The following is a 16,964-nucleotide window of genomic DNA, read 5'->3' as shown; positions in this document are numbered from 1 at the left end:
AATTAAAATTATAGTGTATAAATATAGTGATTTTGTAATTAACATCATTGTAAAATTAAAATACAACAAAATTTAAAGTAAAACAATCACAAGATGTAATCACAAAATACATATATTTTTATTTGTTTTACATGAAATGTTTTTGTAATTTAATTTTACACTGAGAAGATGCTCAGAATTTAACACACACACACACACACACACACACGTGTATACAGTAAAAGCTATATATATATATGTGTGTGTGTGTGTGTGTGTGTGTGTGTGTGTGTGTGAGACCCTGTACCATAAAACCAGCCATAAGTGTATTTGTTGAAAGCTGAATAAATAAGCTTTCTATTGATGTATGGTTTGTTAGGATCTGATAATATTTGGCTGCGATGCAACTATTTGAAAATCTGGAATCTGGGTGCAAAAAAAATCTAAATATTGAGAAAATCGCCTTTAAAGTTGTCCAAATGAAGTTCTTAGCAAAGCATTTTACTAATTAAAAATTAAGTTTTGATATATTAATGGCAGGGAATTTACAAAATATCTTCATGGAACATTATCTTTTCTTAATATCCTAATGATTTTTGGCATAAAAGAAAAATCAATAATTTTGACCCATACATTGTATTGTTGGGTATTGCTACAAATATCCATGCTACTTATGACTGGTTTTGTGCTCCAGGGTCACACATATACATATATATATATATATATATATATATATATATATATATATATATATATATATATATATATATTTATGTTCCCCTTGGGTCTTGATTTTGAGCATCTCCTCGTAAAAGCTTTATAATAATGTCATGTATGTTCTCACCTTGATCATCTGAGCGACGTAGCTCTCAGGGCCTGTGTATTCAGTGGAGTCCTTGACCCGCACCAGCACAATGAAATACAGGTAATGCCACAGGTTGTGCTCCTCCTTGATGTGCTCCTCAAACGTCACGGTTTTATTATCAAACTTATCTCTCTCCAGACCTGGGTGAACAAGCAGGTAACCCAATAAATAAATCCCTAATCACATGTAAAGCACATTTATGGTTATTTGAGCATAACTGTGCAACTTCATCTCACCGCAGATGAAACATGTGGTCTTGAGGATCTCCTCTTTCCGCTGCTTCTCACTTCTCAGATCAGCAAACGTGTCAATGATGACACCAAAGATCAGATTCAACACGATGATGATCACCAGGAAGAAGAACAGAAGGTCGTACACGACCCGTGCGGCGAACAGATGCTCCTGCAAACACACATACAGGTTTTGCTTCAGGTTCTTATGTAAAAAATGAACTATTACTGTAAATATATGAACATGTGTACCTCTTTGGATGGCTTGCGCAGAACATCTCCAACTCCGCCACCACTCCTGAGACCGTGACTCAGTACAGTGATCATACACATCCACAAAGAATCACATGCTCGCTCTACATCATCTATAAACACACAATGTAGAAGCTCTATTTCCAATCACTCCCAGTGTACAACTAAATGTCAGATTACAAAATATTGCCAAAAAAGAGTCTCATAATATTTAAATAATTAGACAACATGACTGAAATAATTTACGGCTGTCCATTTTAAGTGTCATTTTAGTATTAATAAATTAATTAATAGTAAGTAATAATTAATAATAATTTTAGTGTTATTTTAGTACATTAATCAATATTGTTAATAATAATCACTTAATAAAAGCAGATTTAAAAAGCTTTAAAAAGCAGATTTAGCCTAATCATGCTATTATTATTATTATTATTGTCTAATATAGACATATGCCAATTATCCTCGTGATAATTTCATTTGGGGAAAATCTGTGATTATTCTGACTAATTATTCAACATATCATGCAGTAGTTTGGATGAATTTTACTGCTCACCCTCCTCAACATCCGCAGTCAGACAGGACCCATTTTGCCCACTGCAGACCCCCTCAGACAGGAAACCAGAAGCCAAATTTACTCCCTCCTCTGACATACACATATTCAAATACAAGAGAAATTATTTTCACACCTACTAGTATGAACATTACTTTGTGATTTGCTTTGATATGTCTGTGTGAATGTGGGTTACCCAGAGTACCGTTGGGGATGCGGTTCACCTCCAGGATGAAGTCATCCTTAAAGAACATATATCCAACAATGGAGAAGAGGTAGACCAGGATCAGGCCCAGAACAGCCGTCAGGACAATAGAGCGGCCATTTCGAGTCACACTCTTAATAACGTTCAAAAGAGTCTCTTCCCTGTTCACCAGGTCAAACAACTACAAACACACAAATGCACAATTAGTTAACATTAGTGGTCTAAATATTTGCAATTATTATTTTTTCTTTCTTTCTTTGATTCTATATTAAATGATTGAATGCTACATGAAATTAGGTCAATATTTGGTCAATTATAATTTTTTTAATTCTCTCTATATACACACACACATTTAGACACTAATTTCTGTTTAGGCATATGTTAGTACAAAAAAAGTATTCGTGTAAGGTTTTCAAACAGACCAGTAGACTGTAAAAGAAGACGTGTCCAGAAAGGCCCAGAGTGCAGATGAGAAGGTATAGCAGATGAAACAGGAACTCCCTATCCATCACCATCACCCGGTAACCACGGGTAAACGTCCCGCGGTTACCCACAAAGCTCAGCATGAACACTATCTTATTACAAACCTGCACAGACACCAAACAAGGTCAGATTGTCACTACAGACTGACACCACATAAGATTATTAATAAAGAGAGTGTGTGCACAATGGTATGATTGCATGTGAACTTGTATGCATTTAAAACCTAAGCCTCCCATGTGTGTCCGTGTGAATGTGATCTTACATTAAAAGCTCCCAGGAGTGTCAGCATATGCTGCAGCCCCACTGAGAAGCCCAGCTGCAGCACACTGGAGATGACCAGCACTCGCACTGCATTCGGCCTCGGCGACATCAACACAAACCCCAATGAGCCCAACAAACACACCCACAGCAACAGAGAAAGAGAAGGATCTAGAGAATCTGAAACACACACAGACCACATATAAGGTATACATTTTCACACAGGTCAGGGATATTGTGGAAAGAAAACTTGACTCATGAAGACAATACAGAGGGAACCTCACTTTCACTCATTCCGTCCAGAGGGTAAAAGAATGCCACCAACAGATTAATGAGAACAGCCAGGTTAAAAGACACATTACTCCAGAACGACATGTTCCGGCTACACCAGTACAACACTGGCTGTGCTGAAAACAGAATAAGAGGGATACAGTTCAGAAATTATGATGAAGTTGTACAATTCAACTGATTTCAAATTAACAATTTTCAAACACTAGAGAAGGAAAACACATTTACCTCTTAGTTTTTTCTGCCACCTCATTTCATTGAAGAGGTCGTCTGCATGCAGGAAGAAGTCATTTATTTTACTGCCCTGTTCATCTCTCTCTGTACCATAGTACACACGCAGCTTGGACTCATTTGTGAGAAAAGAGCAGATATTTGGTACAGGAAACACGATCTGTTCCATAGTGCGATCCTGCCGGACTATCTATTTATACACACACACAAATACAAGAGCATAAGATGGGATTTTTAAAACAATAAACAACAAGTTTTAAGGTTTGTTAAAAGTGTTTGTGTTACCTCTATCTGTGCAGTGTGTTCAGTGTAATACTCCAGGGCCTGGTCCTCCCCACCTGGTTTCAGTAGTATTTGCAACTCCTTATTGTGACGTGACAGCTGAAATAAATCAGATCACACTACTAATATAATGAATTGCTCTTAGATAAAGTGAGGTACATTTGGTATTCTGGTTGACAATAAATTTGGCTGCAGTCTAAATAAACTGTTTTTATGCAGGGCCCAAAACCGTCAACTTCTTTTGCCACAGTGTAAAATTTACTGTAAATTTATTGCAAATGAAACTATTTATGAACAACAAATGTTCTCCTTATACCCTACACTTACAGATGTGGCAAAAGTTGTACAGGAGTGTGTGTGTGTACCTGATGTGCAAGGATATAGATGTTGTGTCCAACATTGCGAGGTGAGGCAGCATGGTCCTCTCCATTCTCCTGTTCCTCTTCCTCAAACTCTGCTTCCCCCTGCTGGTAGGCCATTTTCATCACCTCCACCTTGAACATGAACACACACAGCTGGGGTCGTGCAGATGTTGTAGACAAATAATTTTTATGGTTTAATATCTGTCTCCACTGAATGACTACAAGATACAGTTAAAGCAATGACAGAACCAGGATGTCCTGGGATAGTAACTAACATACTCACTAGTTCTTTTGGTCTCATATTGTACAGGATTCTTTCTGCGTTCTCACTGTCATGACGGCTCTCCATGATGGCCAGCAGTAGCTTTGATGCATTATTCTAAGGAAAAAAAGACAAATAATGCTACATGAAATTTAACTGGCCAAAGTATTAAATAAAACTACTCTGAAATGATTGTGACAGTCTCTCGCATCAATTTGCAACTAAACAAAAAAATTACTGAGTGAGCATCATGATTACATTTTCACTTAGTTTTCGCTCTGTCCTACTTCAAATGAACTTAAATATAACATTACTTAGTTACCTATTTCTTAGTTTCATTAACTATTTAAGAGAATACGAGAGTGATTTCTAGTTTTGAAAAAGTCAGGAAATCGCTAAAATCTTAAAAAGCATGGAAATTCTTATAACAAATACAAATTTCTCTAGTTATGTCAAACTCAAAAATCTTTTAGTGGGTAGAAGTTGCTATTTGTGAGTAAAACATAATTAAAAATCCTGTAATCACAAATGACAAAAAAAGTCATGCAAATTCATTGGTAATCAACTTTTAACCCTATTATAGTTTTTGTAAATAAAAATAAAAAGTTTAAAAATGACCAACTTTGTCATCACAGCAGAAGTACCAGAAGCCAAAAACATTGAGAACCACTGCTTTATAGTACTTGAGGCCTGCCCACTTTGCATAGTCAAATTTGATGTTACTACGAAATGAGAAGGTTGTTACTTTGTCAATAAAGAATCAAGTGATGTACCTTTAGTTCTAGAACCAGATCCATTCTCTTTCTGCCCAGTGGATTAATATCATTTAGAATCAATGCAATGATGATGTCAATGCCATTAGACTCATGGGTGGCAATGCAATTCTGCAAAAACAAGCATAACAGAGCACATTCAATATGGGAAGGATGAGGGATTGAAAGATTATAATAGCAAAATAGAGGGGAAAAAAGTGGAAAATATTTGATTGTGTTAGTGTTTGTGTACTTGCCTGGTTATCATGGCAGGGCCCTTGACAGTATTCAGTGAGACTCTCTACAGTCTGATTAATGAGAGCCACATTATGCTGGTTGATATACAACCCTAACAGCCCCAGGCCTCCTGTTGTACTTCCACAGATGCAGTCCAGGAACTGCAGGGTTTCACACACCAGGTTATAGTTGTTCTTGTTGTTCTGACAGCGCAGAAAATTCTGCAGGAGAAAAAAAAGAGAAACCAGTCCTAACCAGAAACATGCACAAGACTGACATAACACTGAAGAAATGACACAATACTGATACTGTCAAAATTTGAGACCTAATCTAAAATCGAACCCAAAAACAATTCAATTCCTTCAGGCTCGGTTCAGATAGTGAAGCTCTAATCTGGCTAGAATAACAAAAAAAGCTATAAATGTGACAGGTGGAGAGGCAGACAATCACACACACACCTGCAGGTCTCGATTATGGTTCTCACACAGCAGTTGTAGGAAGCGCAGGATAGGTTGCATGATGAGAATGACAGGGCTCATCTCGCCCTGCTCTGTTCCCTTATCTCCACCCCCTTTGTCTCCATCAGCAGTGCCATAAACCTCCTCAGGATCAGCATCTCGGCGATACGAACAATAGGCCTTCTTAGTCACAGCAGATGCCTCCACCAGCTGCTCACGAGTATCATCAGTCACCACGATACCTGAATTTTTTTCTGGAGAGGAAGAAAAAGATAATTTCTTATATATAATCTCATAGTGACATATCTTCTCATAAAATTACATATTAAACTTGATAACATTATGCAATGTCAACAAGTACTGTCAAGTGTACTCTCAACAAGAATTTGATCTTAAAACCATGAATATCATTGCATCCAAAAACAAAATATCAAACCAAGTGGTATTTATTGTAAATAAAGATAGCATAGGATGAAACATTAAGTACTGACAACCCCAACCTCTCCGGCGTTGTGGGGTATCTTTGTCTGGAATGTTGTCATCACGCCGCTTGTTGCCCAAGTCACTGGTGTTGACGGTAACCGTGGCTTTGATCTCCAACTGAGCAGCTTTCATTCTATCATAAAACACCCTAAAAAACTTTTCTGAAGTTTTGTCTTCAGTTAAACGTTTGAAGAAGGAGTGCTGCAAAGAGATAAGAATACAAGCATAAATTCACCATTATGTTCATATGTTCTATGGAGAACTTCAAATGTAATACACAGCTGTTCAGAAGTTTGGAGTCAGTATGATTTTTTTGTGTGAATATTTTCGTCTCTGCTCGCCAAGGCGCATTTAATCAAAAATACAGTAAAACAGTAACTTAGTGGAAGAAATTAGTACAACGTAAAATAACTTTTTATGTTTTTTTATAGTTTAAAGTGTAATTTATTCAGAATTTTCTTCAGTCACATGATCCTTTAGAAATTATTATATTATACTGATTTGATGCTTAAAAAAACATCTTATTATCAAAGTTAAAACAATTGTACTGTTCAAAATTTTTGTGGATATCGTGATACATTTTTTTCAGGATTCTTTGACCAATAAAAAGTTTAAAAGAACAGAATTAAAAGACTTTACTGTCACTTTTGATCAGTTTAATGCATCCTTGTTGAATAAATATAATAATTTCTTAAAAAAAAAAAAAAGTCTTACTATCTTTTAAACTGTAGTGAATATTGAATAATTTAATACAACAACGTTCAATTCTATCACTTAATCATTTTACTGACAGGTCTTTCTGACCTGTATGATGGTGTTCCCACCCTCCAACAGTGCAATGGCCAATAGGATGCTTTCGTGGAAGACACGGTCACTGGTAGCATTCATAATAAGATCGATGACAAGGTCAGATGCTCCTTCACGGTCCAGATGGCACTGCACCTCCATCAATGACATCTCAGCCCTGCTCAAACCCCCTGAGGTGATACAAACACACAAAAACTAATGTTAAATTACATCACAAATGTTCCAAGAGGCTACAATGAAAAATGAACCCACCTGGCTGGCTCTTGATTGGTCCTACAGGTGCCAGGGTGGAGTTACTGAAGGAAGTCAGACTTTCTCTCCGCCCACCACTCCTGAAGCCATAGTAACGGTTGACGAGCAGCTGCCGAAGGGCCTCCCCCTGTATTGAGTGTAAAAGTGTGTGTTTCGATGTGCATCTTATTTTTGAAAGTTTTTTCTTTGCCATTCTTGCTTTGGCTTGTTCACCACATTGCTGTAAAGCAGTATTCTTTGGAATAATATGTATCATAAATGGGACTAAATATTGAAGGAATAGTTCTAGTTGAACCAGGGCAGCTGAGAGGTACAGATATGTAGTTGGAGAGCAGGGTTAGGTGAAGTTAGTGACCTACCCTCCTTCGATCCTCCAGTTGTTTTGGTGGCAGACTCAAATCCACCACCTGAGTGAGTGAGCAGAGTGGACAACAGAAACTAACACAGAGTTAGTAGAGTATCATCATGCAATTATCCCCAGCTCTATCCAAGCAGCATGCTTGGTGTTACAATAACATCAGTGGACAAAAAAATTACTAAAATTATGCATGTAGCTTATAGTAAATTAGTTAGTAATGCTCTGGAAGTGAGTTATGTAAGTGAATCCTTATAGGCAATAGGACTAAACAGAAAAGAATGTAAAACAGTAGAAAAGTGAATAGATTAAGTACAAAATGAGAATGTAATGGTCAGAATAAAAGGTCTGTAACATAGCAGTTAATATCCAAACTGGCCAAATATTCAGTTATTACCCAAATGGTTTGTAAATATTAAGATACAATCAAAAGATAGTTTCTAAATCTTTCAGAACAATCTTTAATTTGACTATAACCTCTAATATAATACTGTATTAGAAGCATGATTAAAGCACCACAAAATGGTATGAAGAACACAATTTCTTGTGTATTTCTTATTGAAACAGGACTTTAAATTAGGGCATACATCTTGAATGGCTTGCGCCTTTTATAAGTGCTTTTTTTCTTTCTCAAAGTTTGGCCAAATCATGATTTGCTACTTTTTAGGGGTAGCAAGTTGTTTTAGGGGAAACACCAAACCACAACAGATCAACATCTATACCACATCTAATAAAATATGTGTACTTAGGTCAAATTTCCTATACCGATTCTCAAGGATGGAAAAAGATAGTAGAGAAAAATAAACAAGGGGAAGATGGGATGAATGACAAAAAGAGGACAACCTCAGTGACATCCATCTCATCATCAAATCCCAGTAGCTGAAAAAAAAGGAGTGAAGGATGGGGTTAATGAAAGAGTAGACACTTCAAATTAAGCCAGTAACTATTAGTGATATGAGCGTTAACAAGAAGACATAACAGAGGAAATGTGATCAGCTCGAACTCAAGCAAAAGTGCTCTTACACGACTTGCATTTGTGATTAAAGGTCACACATGCAGACATTACAAATGAAGACAGTTTGTGTAGAGGACAATACCATCAGCCTCTCACAACTATATTACATCTGTATTCTACTTTAAGAAAACATTTTTTTGTGTGTGTAGGCACAGCTGAAACACTTCCGTTAGTCCTTTTATTAATGGTTTTGTGGTAAATACCTTCTCTCCATATCCTCTGTCTTTGGTCATCATTTCTCTGAGGGTCTGCAGAACTTTGATACAAAGCCTCTCCTCATTTTCCTCTAGAAGTTGCTTGGTATGTTTTATCAATCTGTACAAAAAGCAGATAAAATATGCTAGTGTAATTCAAACATATAAACAATGACAGCATAATATTGTATCATTAATAAGTATTAAGCTATAATAAGTAATACAGTATTTTATAATGGTGTGCAGGGACAATAAGAGTTCATCATACTTGCAGATGAAGCCTCCACTCTCACACTTGCGATGGGCTTCAGTGTGCTCTGGGAACAGCAGTTCTGGACGATGGAGAACATCCACCAATACAGACAGCTCAGCCTGAACCAGAGGTCTCAACCTCTCTTCCAGCGCAGACACTATATCCTACAGACACACACACAAACACATGCAAAGGCACACATTTACCACACACCCTAATAAAGTAAGGCACCGAGGCAAAACAATTGAACGCAGGTTTAATGATAGGAACTATAAGAAAAAACAAGGGGGATCAATGACATGACATGAAACCTAGTGAGTTGCCTCGCTGCCTACCTAGGCACCATCGTACTAGAGCATCATCCTAACCATCACTGAACCTCACAAGTAAATAATTTAGAATGCTCTACATAGGCATTAACATAGGCACCGCCACAGAAATAGCACCTCTCCAACTCACAATTGACTTTAATAGAGGTAACTTGTTTTTAAAATAACTGCAAATAGTGGTGTCAAATGATTAATTGTGATTAATCGCATCCAAAATAAAAATTTTTGTTTACATAATATATGTATGTGTACTGTATATATTTATTATGCATATCTAAATACACACACATACAGTATATATTTTGAAAATATTTACATGTATATATTTATATTCCTATATTATATATAAATATATTTAATATATAAACAACATATTTTTTCTGAAATATACATGCATGTGTTTGTATTTATATATACAGTATACGCACATATATTATTTAAACAAAAACTTTTATTTTGGATGCGATTAATCGCTTGACAGCATTACTGCACAATATGCTAATAAGCATAAAAACACATATTTAACACATATTTAAAGAACAGGCCTACTCTATTTTTAATGGATTATTGATACATTTTAGTATTAAATTAAATGTTATTTTTATTAATAATCAATTACCTCACTGCAATGCATTCTGGAACTGCATTCTACATTTAAGATACATGCGTTAAATTTGACTAAAATGATGCTGTTTCTGTAGGCAGCTCATTAGGTTTTGAAAATAGAGGCAATATCACTTACCTGGAGTCTTTCAATAATGTTGCGGTAGTCTCGGGAGGTGGTCATAACAGAATCTCTTCGTGTGGCGTTACGGACGGTCTGTCTCCAGCTGAGGGCTGTTTTCTGCACTATGTTGTTGGACTTCATGAACAGATTATTCACCTGACAGTCCAGATCCACAGGAATGGCTATGGCTCTGCCTTTGGCTGCACAATAACAAAGGCACATACGTTCAGGGTTATGCATTTAAACATTAAAAACTAGTAAGGAGCTTCAATACACACAAATTTTAAATTGAAATCTTTAAGGAAACATTTCTTATTTTTTGTTATTCCGTTAGGTGCCGCTTGTGGCACAGAGAACTTTGACTCAAAAAGGTTGAGAACCACTTCTCTATAAACTTTTTTATCACTAATTTTAAGAGTATAATGTAATTATACAATACAATTGTATAACTGAAGCTAATATTATGAAAGTTAAAACAGCTGGTGGAAATGATGCTCTTACCCACGTCACTCAGCACTTTGATGCAAGCTTCCACACTGCCCTTCTGACTTGGGAGCAGCCAATTGCAGTGATACACACGGAAAACTCCCTGCAGCAGCTGCACAAACACTGGCTGCCGGGTCTGAGAATGAGAGAGATAGAGATGTCACATCTACAGATTGTCTGAATGATGCTGAGGTGTACTGGGCTGCTGGACGACACTGTGTGTTACCTGCAAGCTTGTGCTCTGGTCTGAGAACGGTGAGCTGAAAAAGGTGGTGACGATGCTCATGATGGTCTCAGTAACGTAGCGCTCCAGAACTGTGTCAGCGTGCTTACGGTCACTCGTGTTATTGCACACCTACAGGAAGCCACTTTGAATGTCTGAACATCAAGACCATATTGTAAGCATATCTGTGAGTTTGTTTATTCTTACTCTGCAAATGTCCACCAGGAAATCATCAAAAAGTTTCCACATGTGATTGCTGGTGTAGATCTCCTTCATCTCCACCTCTGTATCCACATAGCAGTGATTCAGGAAGTTCACATAGGCCATCTTCACCTACATATGAAGTATTATATTCACAATGCATACAATGACTTTTTAACAAAAAGTAAATCTAAAAGTATTTTACACATTCGTCAAAGACACTTTTGGGCTTTATTCCCTTGGCACACACACCTCTGGTATGCAGTCCTCATGAGTGACCACACGTACAATATCATCGAGGGGGAGCAGGGAGTTGCATTTGATCTCTGTGTAGACGTTCTTCCCTTCAGTGCACACAGCCAGCAGTTCCACTAAGTGAATATGATACCTGCAAGAGTCAGTGAAACCAAATCTAATTCCTATAATGGCAAACATTTAACAGGAAAAAGGTCAAAGAACATACACTTACAAAGTTTGTATGATTTTTGTAAAAACGACAAAATGACAAATGCTACTTCCAGCTCAGTGTAATATATCATATAATGATACATATAAGAAATAAAAATATATATATATAATGTAATTATATATATTGAATAATATAATTTTACTACATAAAATACTGATTATTTATATTACTTTATTTTACGGTTTATTATATTCTATTTGTATTTTTGTAGTATTTGCATTGTTAAAATAGAGCTTACATGTAAAAGTATTAATAGAGCGGAGACGGGGCCAATAAACCTCTATACCTGAGTGCACTGCTCTCATCAAGTCGCTCCCTCTCAAGCCGCATCATTTGAACCAATGATTGAAAAGATGCCCGGTCATTATAGAACACCAGCACATCCTCACCCGCTGTCACCAACTAAATACACATAAATAATATCAATAGAAAAAGTCTTCACTAGTCTGAAGAAAATAGGGCAGAAAAGTAGCAATCTGGGGCTTGTAGTTAAAAACATTAATTGTTTGTCTGGTTTACAGACCTCAGCCATGACAATGTCTTGGCATTTCTTGATGAACTTGTTCTCAGCCTTGACGATGGTCTGGAGGAACTTGAGGTAGTGGACGCTGCGTCCATGAGTCTCGATGCAGTGCACAAAGTGCTGCACTACACGCTCGTTAATCTCGCTACACAACTGGAAATTATTCATAAAAATATGCTGCATGGTCACCGCCTCTAGAATCTAAAAACAGAAAGCCAGGGACAGAGGATTTAACAATCAACAGTTGGAATGCACTGATAAAAATGTGTGTGTTTATGTATTGATGCTCTCACCCCAGGGTTGAGGAACAGGTTAATGTGTTTGTGTAGAAGTGCCTGGTTCTGTTGATTTCCGGCACAAAAGTTCTGAAGGAACTGATGAGCTAAAGTCATAATCTCTTGCATCTGAACGTCCTCCCCCTAAAATGTAACAAACACACAAGTAGACACATAAATCAGTGATGAACAGTAACCTTTTCAGTTACGCAAAGGCTCACACACACCTTCTCATAAGGGATCTGCAACAGTTCCAGGACCACACTGTGAGCTCCCATGTTCCTGAGGAGCCGCTGCTGCTGTTTCTTATTCTTCTTGCCAGAGATGCCCTCCAAAACACACAATTTGCTCAACCTCAGAAGGATCTACACACACAAATATAACAACAAACATAAGATATACCTCACAGAACATCCTACTTGCTTGTCAAAACCTACAAACTCCATAAAACAAACACACTCCACCTCCTTCACGACTCTGTAGTTTGAGCTGCTGGTACTCTCCACTTTGGGCTTGTCCGATCTACTTGAGTTGATGACACCCTGTCATAATAATATAATATACAATATACAATCATAATATAATTCACTAGATTTCTGAAAAGAGCATTATGTTGCTTCTTAGCATTTCAGAGTTTAAAAAAAAAAGAAGTTAATTATGGACAAATAATAACAAGAGCGCATCCAAACCTTGTGGTGCGCTTCATTGGCAACTTCTCCAGCGTCCAGCCCTGAGTCTGACCCCTGTCTCTTATAGACCCAGAGCTCTGATTTCTCGACTATAGACCTCAGCTGGTCCAAATCTGACTTGATCTGCTTGTAATTATCCACATCCTGACTGGTCACCAGGAGCTGAACCTAAAATAAATAAAATGACATTTACTATTATTGGAAAGAGAAGTATGTGAACATGGCACTATACATAAATACATTCATAAATACACGTGTATATGAAGTGTTAAACTCATAAATTATTACACAATATCGCATCATCCAAGTAGATGCTGCACACTGGTGAGGGGTGAGGAGAGACCCCCGATATGATTGTAAAACACAGTAGTACATAGTAAAGCACTATATAAATGCCTCATTCATTCATTAAAAAGTTTGTTCACAAAAGCTTTTATTTTGTTATCAATAAGACAATTAAAATGATTACAAATATGTAAATAGTTTTTCAGTTAATACAATTATTACAATTTTTAAATAATTAACCACAATAACCCAAACACAATCTAAATTAGATTATAATATAATTATTTTTTTTTATAAAATGCTAGTAAATAAGTAAAATAAGTACAATGCACTTATTGTGTTCATATTGTATTACAAAAGTCTTTTGCTGCTATTGAAGTGGGATACGGACAAGGTTAGGGACAGGTTAGGTGGTATGGGTAGGTTTAAGGGTGGGTTAAGGTGCAAGGGATGAGTCAACAGTGTAATTATAAATGTAATTACAGAAATTCATTACAGATGTAATTGCATGCAAGTATTTAAAAAATATAAGTACAAATAAAAACATGTATGTACACAATAAATGCATTGTATCAAATGATTAATTTAAAAGTAAGTACATAGTAGTTAAGGCCATTTAATATAAAATGGGACCAACAATTTTTGTCCAAAGACGAAAACTACTACAAAACAAAAACATACTGTGTAAAACTGAATACCTGCTTAAAGGCCTGTAAGACCTCCTGCCGCTGGCTGAAGTGTCGGAAGAGGAGGTGAAGGGCTCGTGACACCAGTGGAGGATAGTCATGCATGGTCAGATGCAGTAAGACCCTCAGAAACGTCCGGCCACCGTGATCATCAAGATCCAGTGGAGTGTTTTCTTCACTAGATACACAAACATACACAGATTCACATACATACGGCACACAAACATTAGACAAATTATCAAAGAGCACAACCTTCTTACCCTCCTCCAAAAATCCCCTCCGCTTGCTCTTCAATGTGCTCAAAGTCCAGCGCTCCTAACAAAGACAATGGTTATTCAGACAACATACCCATACCAGCTGATACGGACACAAACACGCACTTGCTCCTTTTACCTTGAACACTGGCAGGAGAGTCCTGGCTTACAGACGGCTCTGTTTGAGAGTTGCTCTCATCAAACTCTGTTTTAAAAATACAGAGCAGGCAGGAGATCCTGTAGTCCAATCGGACATTTAGAATGAACTACATAAAAAATGAGACAGTCATTAAAGATTTTTTTCACTTATACACAACTAGTTTGGCATATTCTGGGCATTCAGCCTATGAATTTATCAAACAATGATTTTTACAGAACATTACAATTCAGTTATGGACTAGGATGTGTTTTAACACCTGTAGTATCTCAATGATCTTGAGTTTGGTGTCCATCACCAGTATGTCTTGCTTCTGAGGTTCACTCTGGGCTTTGACTTCATCTCTGTTGGGAGGGTTGTGGCTGGTAGATGGCAGAAATCCCCCACCCCTCAACACCACCTGTGTCATCAGCTCTCCCACCCCATGGATGGACCGCATCACATTACTTCCTATAGAGATGGTCACAAAAAGACTTGAGAGCACTTTCACATAAGCAATTTTTCAGCAAAAAAACTATTTTTGAACTCTGATTAACTTTATAATACAGACTGTAAAAATAGGTAACCTGCAATTGTTACCTTAAGAGTTATTTTGACCTATCTAATCCTTTATTATTATTAGGGCTGCGTTTTGACACAAATTTCATGATTCGATTTGATTCTGACTCACAAGCTTGTGTTTCGATTTGATTTGATTCGATATCTAATATTTTGGATATATTTCAGGTACAGTACATGCCAAATTTTCTCAAGGAAAAAAACAACAATTAATGCTGTAAAATACACACAAGAATCAGTTGGTACTACATTACTATAAAACTGAAGGTTAAAATTTACTTATTTGTATACAAATGCTTAAATTACACTTAATTAAACGGATAGTTCACCGAAAAATTTAAGTTCTGTGATTTTTTACTAACCCTCATGTCGTTCCAAACCTGTAAGACCTTCGTTTATTTTTGGAACACAAATTAAGATATTTTTGATGAAATCCGAGAGCTTTCTGGCCCTCCATAGACAGTAGCACAACTGAAATGTTCCCAGGTCCAGAAACGTAGCAAGGACACTGGTAAAATAGTCCATGTGACATCAGTAGTTCAGCCGTAATTTTACAAAGCTACGAGAATACATTTTGTGCGCAAAGAAAACAAAAATAACTACATTATTCCACAATTCTTCTCCTCCTCATCCCGTCTGCCGCAGCGTGTCGCCATTGTGGAGAGTATTATGATGCATTTGTGTGCTTTCCTCTGCATGTATATAACGCATGAGCGTGCCGCTATCTATATGGGTCATGTCAATTTAAAAATAAAAAAACAGGGTCGCTCTTAAAAAAAGTTTGAAAACTACTGCTTTAGAGTCCATAACTAGTGGCGTTTCTGACCTTTGCCACGGTCTCCAGGCAGCTTGATGGGGAAGGGAGTGCTGATATGGACGCAGTCCAGGATGGCCAGCAGGATTTTGGTCAACCTTAACAGGTCACTGAAGTTATAGAAACCAAAATAGATAAGGTTCCTTGCAAGGTTCACCACCTATAGAACAGACAGTGGAAATGGAGTGTTGAAAGAAAAGCAAAAAAAAGCAAAACTTACATTGCATTGTAATTGTACCAGACAAATATTGATGCTTTTTTATATGGTCCAATCTATAATGAATCTAATATGCACACAATAGTGAATAAGATGTAAGGATGTAACTTTCATGAGGTGACACACCTCAAAAGTGAGTTTGTTTTTCTCCTTGTCTGAAAACGGGAAACTCTGGCACACAACATCTCGCAGGTAATTCTCCACAAACTCCATCGTCTGAGAGAAGCGCTCTTTCACTTCATCACGTGATGTCCCATCATTATCATAACTACTCAGAAACAAAAAAATGACTGGTTAATGAACCGACAACTCACTAAAAGGCCTTTAACTGTTCACTGTTTCTAAAGAGAACCTCTTACTCATCAATGGCAATTTGTGAAGGGATTTCAGACCACAGCCGAGCATATTTGACAGGGGTAACCTGCTCCTGAGGGTCACGGTCTACATGCATGTGCAGCATCATGCGGCAGAATGAGGCTCTGAGGTCAAAGGGCAAGTCTTCGTCTGACATGCAGCGCAGGATCAGATCCACATCCAGTTGTGCTGATATCTTGTTAATGGCCAGGTATTGCCGATCCAGACACATCCGTGCAAACAAATTCAGCTGATACCTGACAGAGAGAACTTAATATTACATTTCTGCATTGATTTCCTTGCATTGCATGTAAGCGAAGGTGTTTGTGTGCATACCTGTAATAATTGATAACTTCGTGGTCCTCAGTGTGTCCATCTTTGGCATCCTGTGCAAGCTCTCTGATGCTCTTACTCTTCATCTCTCCTCTACTGTCCTTCCAGAACAACCATACCTCCTCCTCATCCTCCTCTTCCTCCTCTGCACTCTCGCCGAGCACTGTTCCTGCCACCTCAAACCGTGATAACACAAGCCTGACACACACACACACACACACACACACACACACACATACATTCACTCAGTAATATATTCACAGAGGTCTAGACATGGGATAACTATTTTTAACTCTCCATGCATTTGATCATAATTTCTATCTTGAATCTG

General features: G+C 37.3%; 1 protein-coding gene across 3 annotated transcripts in view; it reads right to left on the bottom strand.

Annotated features, from left to right (window-relative positions):
• The window catches only part of itpr1a (inositol 1,4,5-trisphosphate receptor, type 1a), a 29,671-nt gene that overhangs the window by 1,135 nt on the left and 11,572 nt on the right, over nucleotides 1-16,964 (bottom strand). For 2 of the 3 annotated variants that reach the window (XM_079378021.1, XM_079378020.1), the window contains 41 exons: nucleotides 16,637-16,831; nucleotides 16,306-16,557; nucleotides 16,073-16,214; nucleotides 15,742-15,889; nucleotides 14,617-14,807; nucleotides 14,340-14,466; nucleotides 14,207-14,261; nucleotides 13,959-14,124; nucleotides 12,976-13,143; nucleotides 12,751-12,828; nucleotides 12,514-12,651; nucleotides 12,305-12,430; nucleotides 12,012-12,212; nucleotides 11,775-11,890; nucleotides 11,272-11,407; nucleotides 11,026-11,151; nucleotides 10,822-10,950; nucleotides 10,611-10,731; nucleotides 10,125-10,309; nucleotides 9,069-9,217; nucleotides 8,810-8,921; nucleotides 8,435-8,470; nucleotides 7,596-7,643; nucleotides 7,237-7,363; nucleotides 6,982-7,154; nucleotides 6,195-6,378; nucleotides 5,695-5,948; nucleotides 5,257-5,457; nucleotides 5,021-5,131; nucleotides 4,269-4,364; nucleotides 3,989-4,117; nucleotides 3,627-3,722; nucleotides 3,339-3,531; nucleotides 3,107-3,229; nucleotides 2,827-3,002; nucleotides 2,504-2,668; nucleotides 2,073-2,262; nucleotides 1,880-1,969; nucleotides 1,327-1,439; nucleotides 1,081-1,246; nucleotides 824-984 (listed from right to left, as the gene is read on the bottom strand). In XM_079378021.1, coding sequence (XP_079234147.1) covers nucleotides 824-984; nucleotides 1,081-1,246; nucleotides 1,327-1,439; nucleotides 1,880-1,969; nucleotides 2,073-2,262; nucleotides 2,504-2,668; nucleotides 2,827-3,002; nucleotides 3,107-3,229; nucleotides 3,339-3,531; nucleotides 3,627-3,722; nucleotides 3,989-4,117; nucleotides 4,269-4,364; nucleotides 5,021-5,131; nucleotides 5,257-5,457; nucleotides 5,695-5,948; nucleotides 6,195-6,378; nucleotides 6,982-7,154; nucleotides 7,237-7,363; nucleotides 7,596-7,643; nucleotides 8,435-8,470; nucleotides 8,810-8,921; nucleotides 9,069-9,217; nucleotides 10,125-10,309; nucleotides 10,611-10,731; nucleotides 10,822-10,950; nucleotides 11,026-11,151; nucleotides 11,272-11,407; nucleotides 11,775-11,890; nucleotides 12,012-12,212; nucleotides 12,305-12,430; nucleotides 12,514-12,651; nucleotides 12,751-12,828; nucleotides 12,976-13,143; nucleotides 13,959-14,124; nucleotides 14,207-14,261; nucleotides 14,340-14,466; nucleotides 14,617-14,807; nucleotides 15,742-15,889; nucleotides 16,073-16,214; nucleotides 16,306-16,557; nucleotides 16,637-16,831 — 5,893 coding nt within the window. The remainder of the gene's footprint in view (nucleotides 1-823; nucleotides 985-1,080; nucleotides 1,247-1,326; nucleotides 1,440-1,879; nucleotides 1,970-2,072; nucleotides 2,263-2,503; nucleotides 2,669-2,826; nucleotides 3,003-3,106; nucleotides 3,230-3,338; nucleotides 3,532-3,626; nucleotides 3,723-3,988; nucleotides 4,118-4,268; nucleotides 4,365-5,020; nucleotides 5,132-5,256; nucleotides 5,458-5,694; nucleotides 5,949-6,194; nucleotides 6,379-6,981; nucleotides 7,155-7,236; nucleotides 7,364-7,595; nucleotides 7,644-8,434; nucleotides 8,471-8,809; nucleotides 8,922-9,068; nucleotides 9,218-10,124; nucleotides 10,310-10,610; nucleotides 10,732-10,821; nucleotides 10,951-11,025; nucleotides 11,152-11,271; nucleotides 11,408-11,774; nucleotides 11,891-12,011; nucleotides 12,213-12,304; nucleotides 12,431-12,513; nucleotides 12,652-12,750; nucleotides 12,829-12,975; nucleotides 13,144-13,958; nucleotides 14,125-14,206; nucleotides 14,262-14,339; nucleotides 14,467-14,616; nucleotides 14,808-15,741; nucleotides 15,890-16,072; nucleotides 16,215-16,305; nucleotides 16,558-16,636; nucleotides 16,832-16,964) is intronic. The other variant, XM_079378022.1, reaches the window with a different exon arrangement.

This window comes from Barbus barbus (genome assembly GCF_936440315.1).
Source record: "Barbus barbus genome assembly, chromosome: 25".
Lineage (NCBI taxonomy): Eukaryota > Metazoa > Chordata > Actinopteri > Cypriniformes > Cyprinidae > Barbus > Barbus barbus.
Note: the sequence above shows the minus strand (reverse complement) of the source record. Positions and strands in the feature narration are given on the sequence as shown.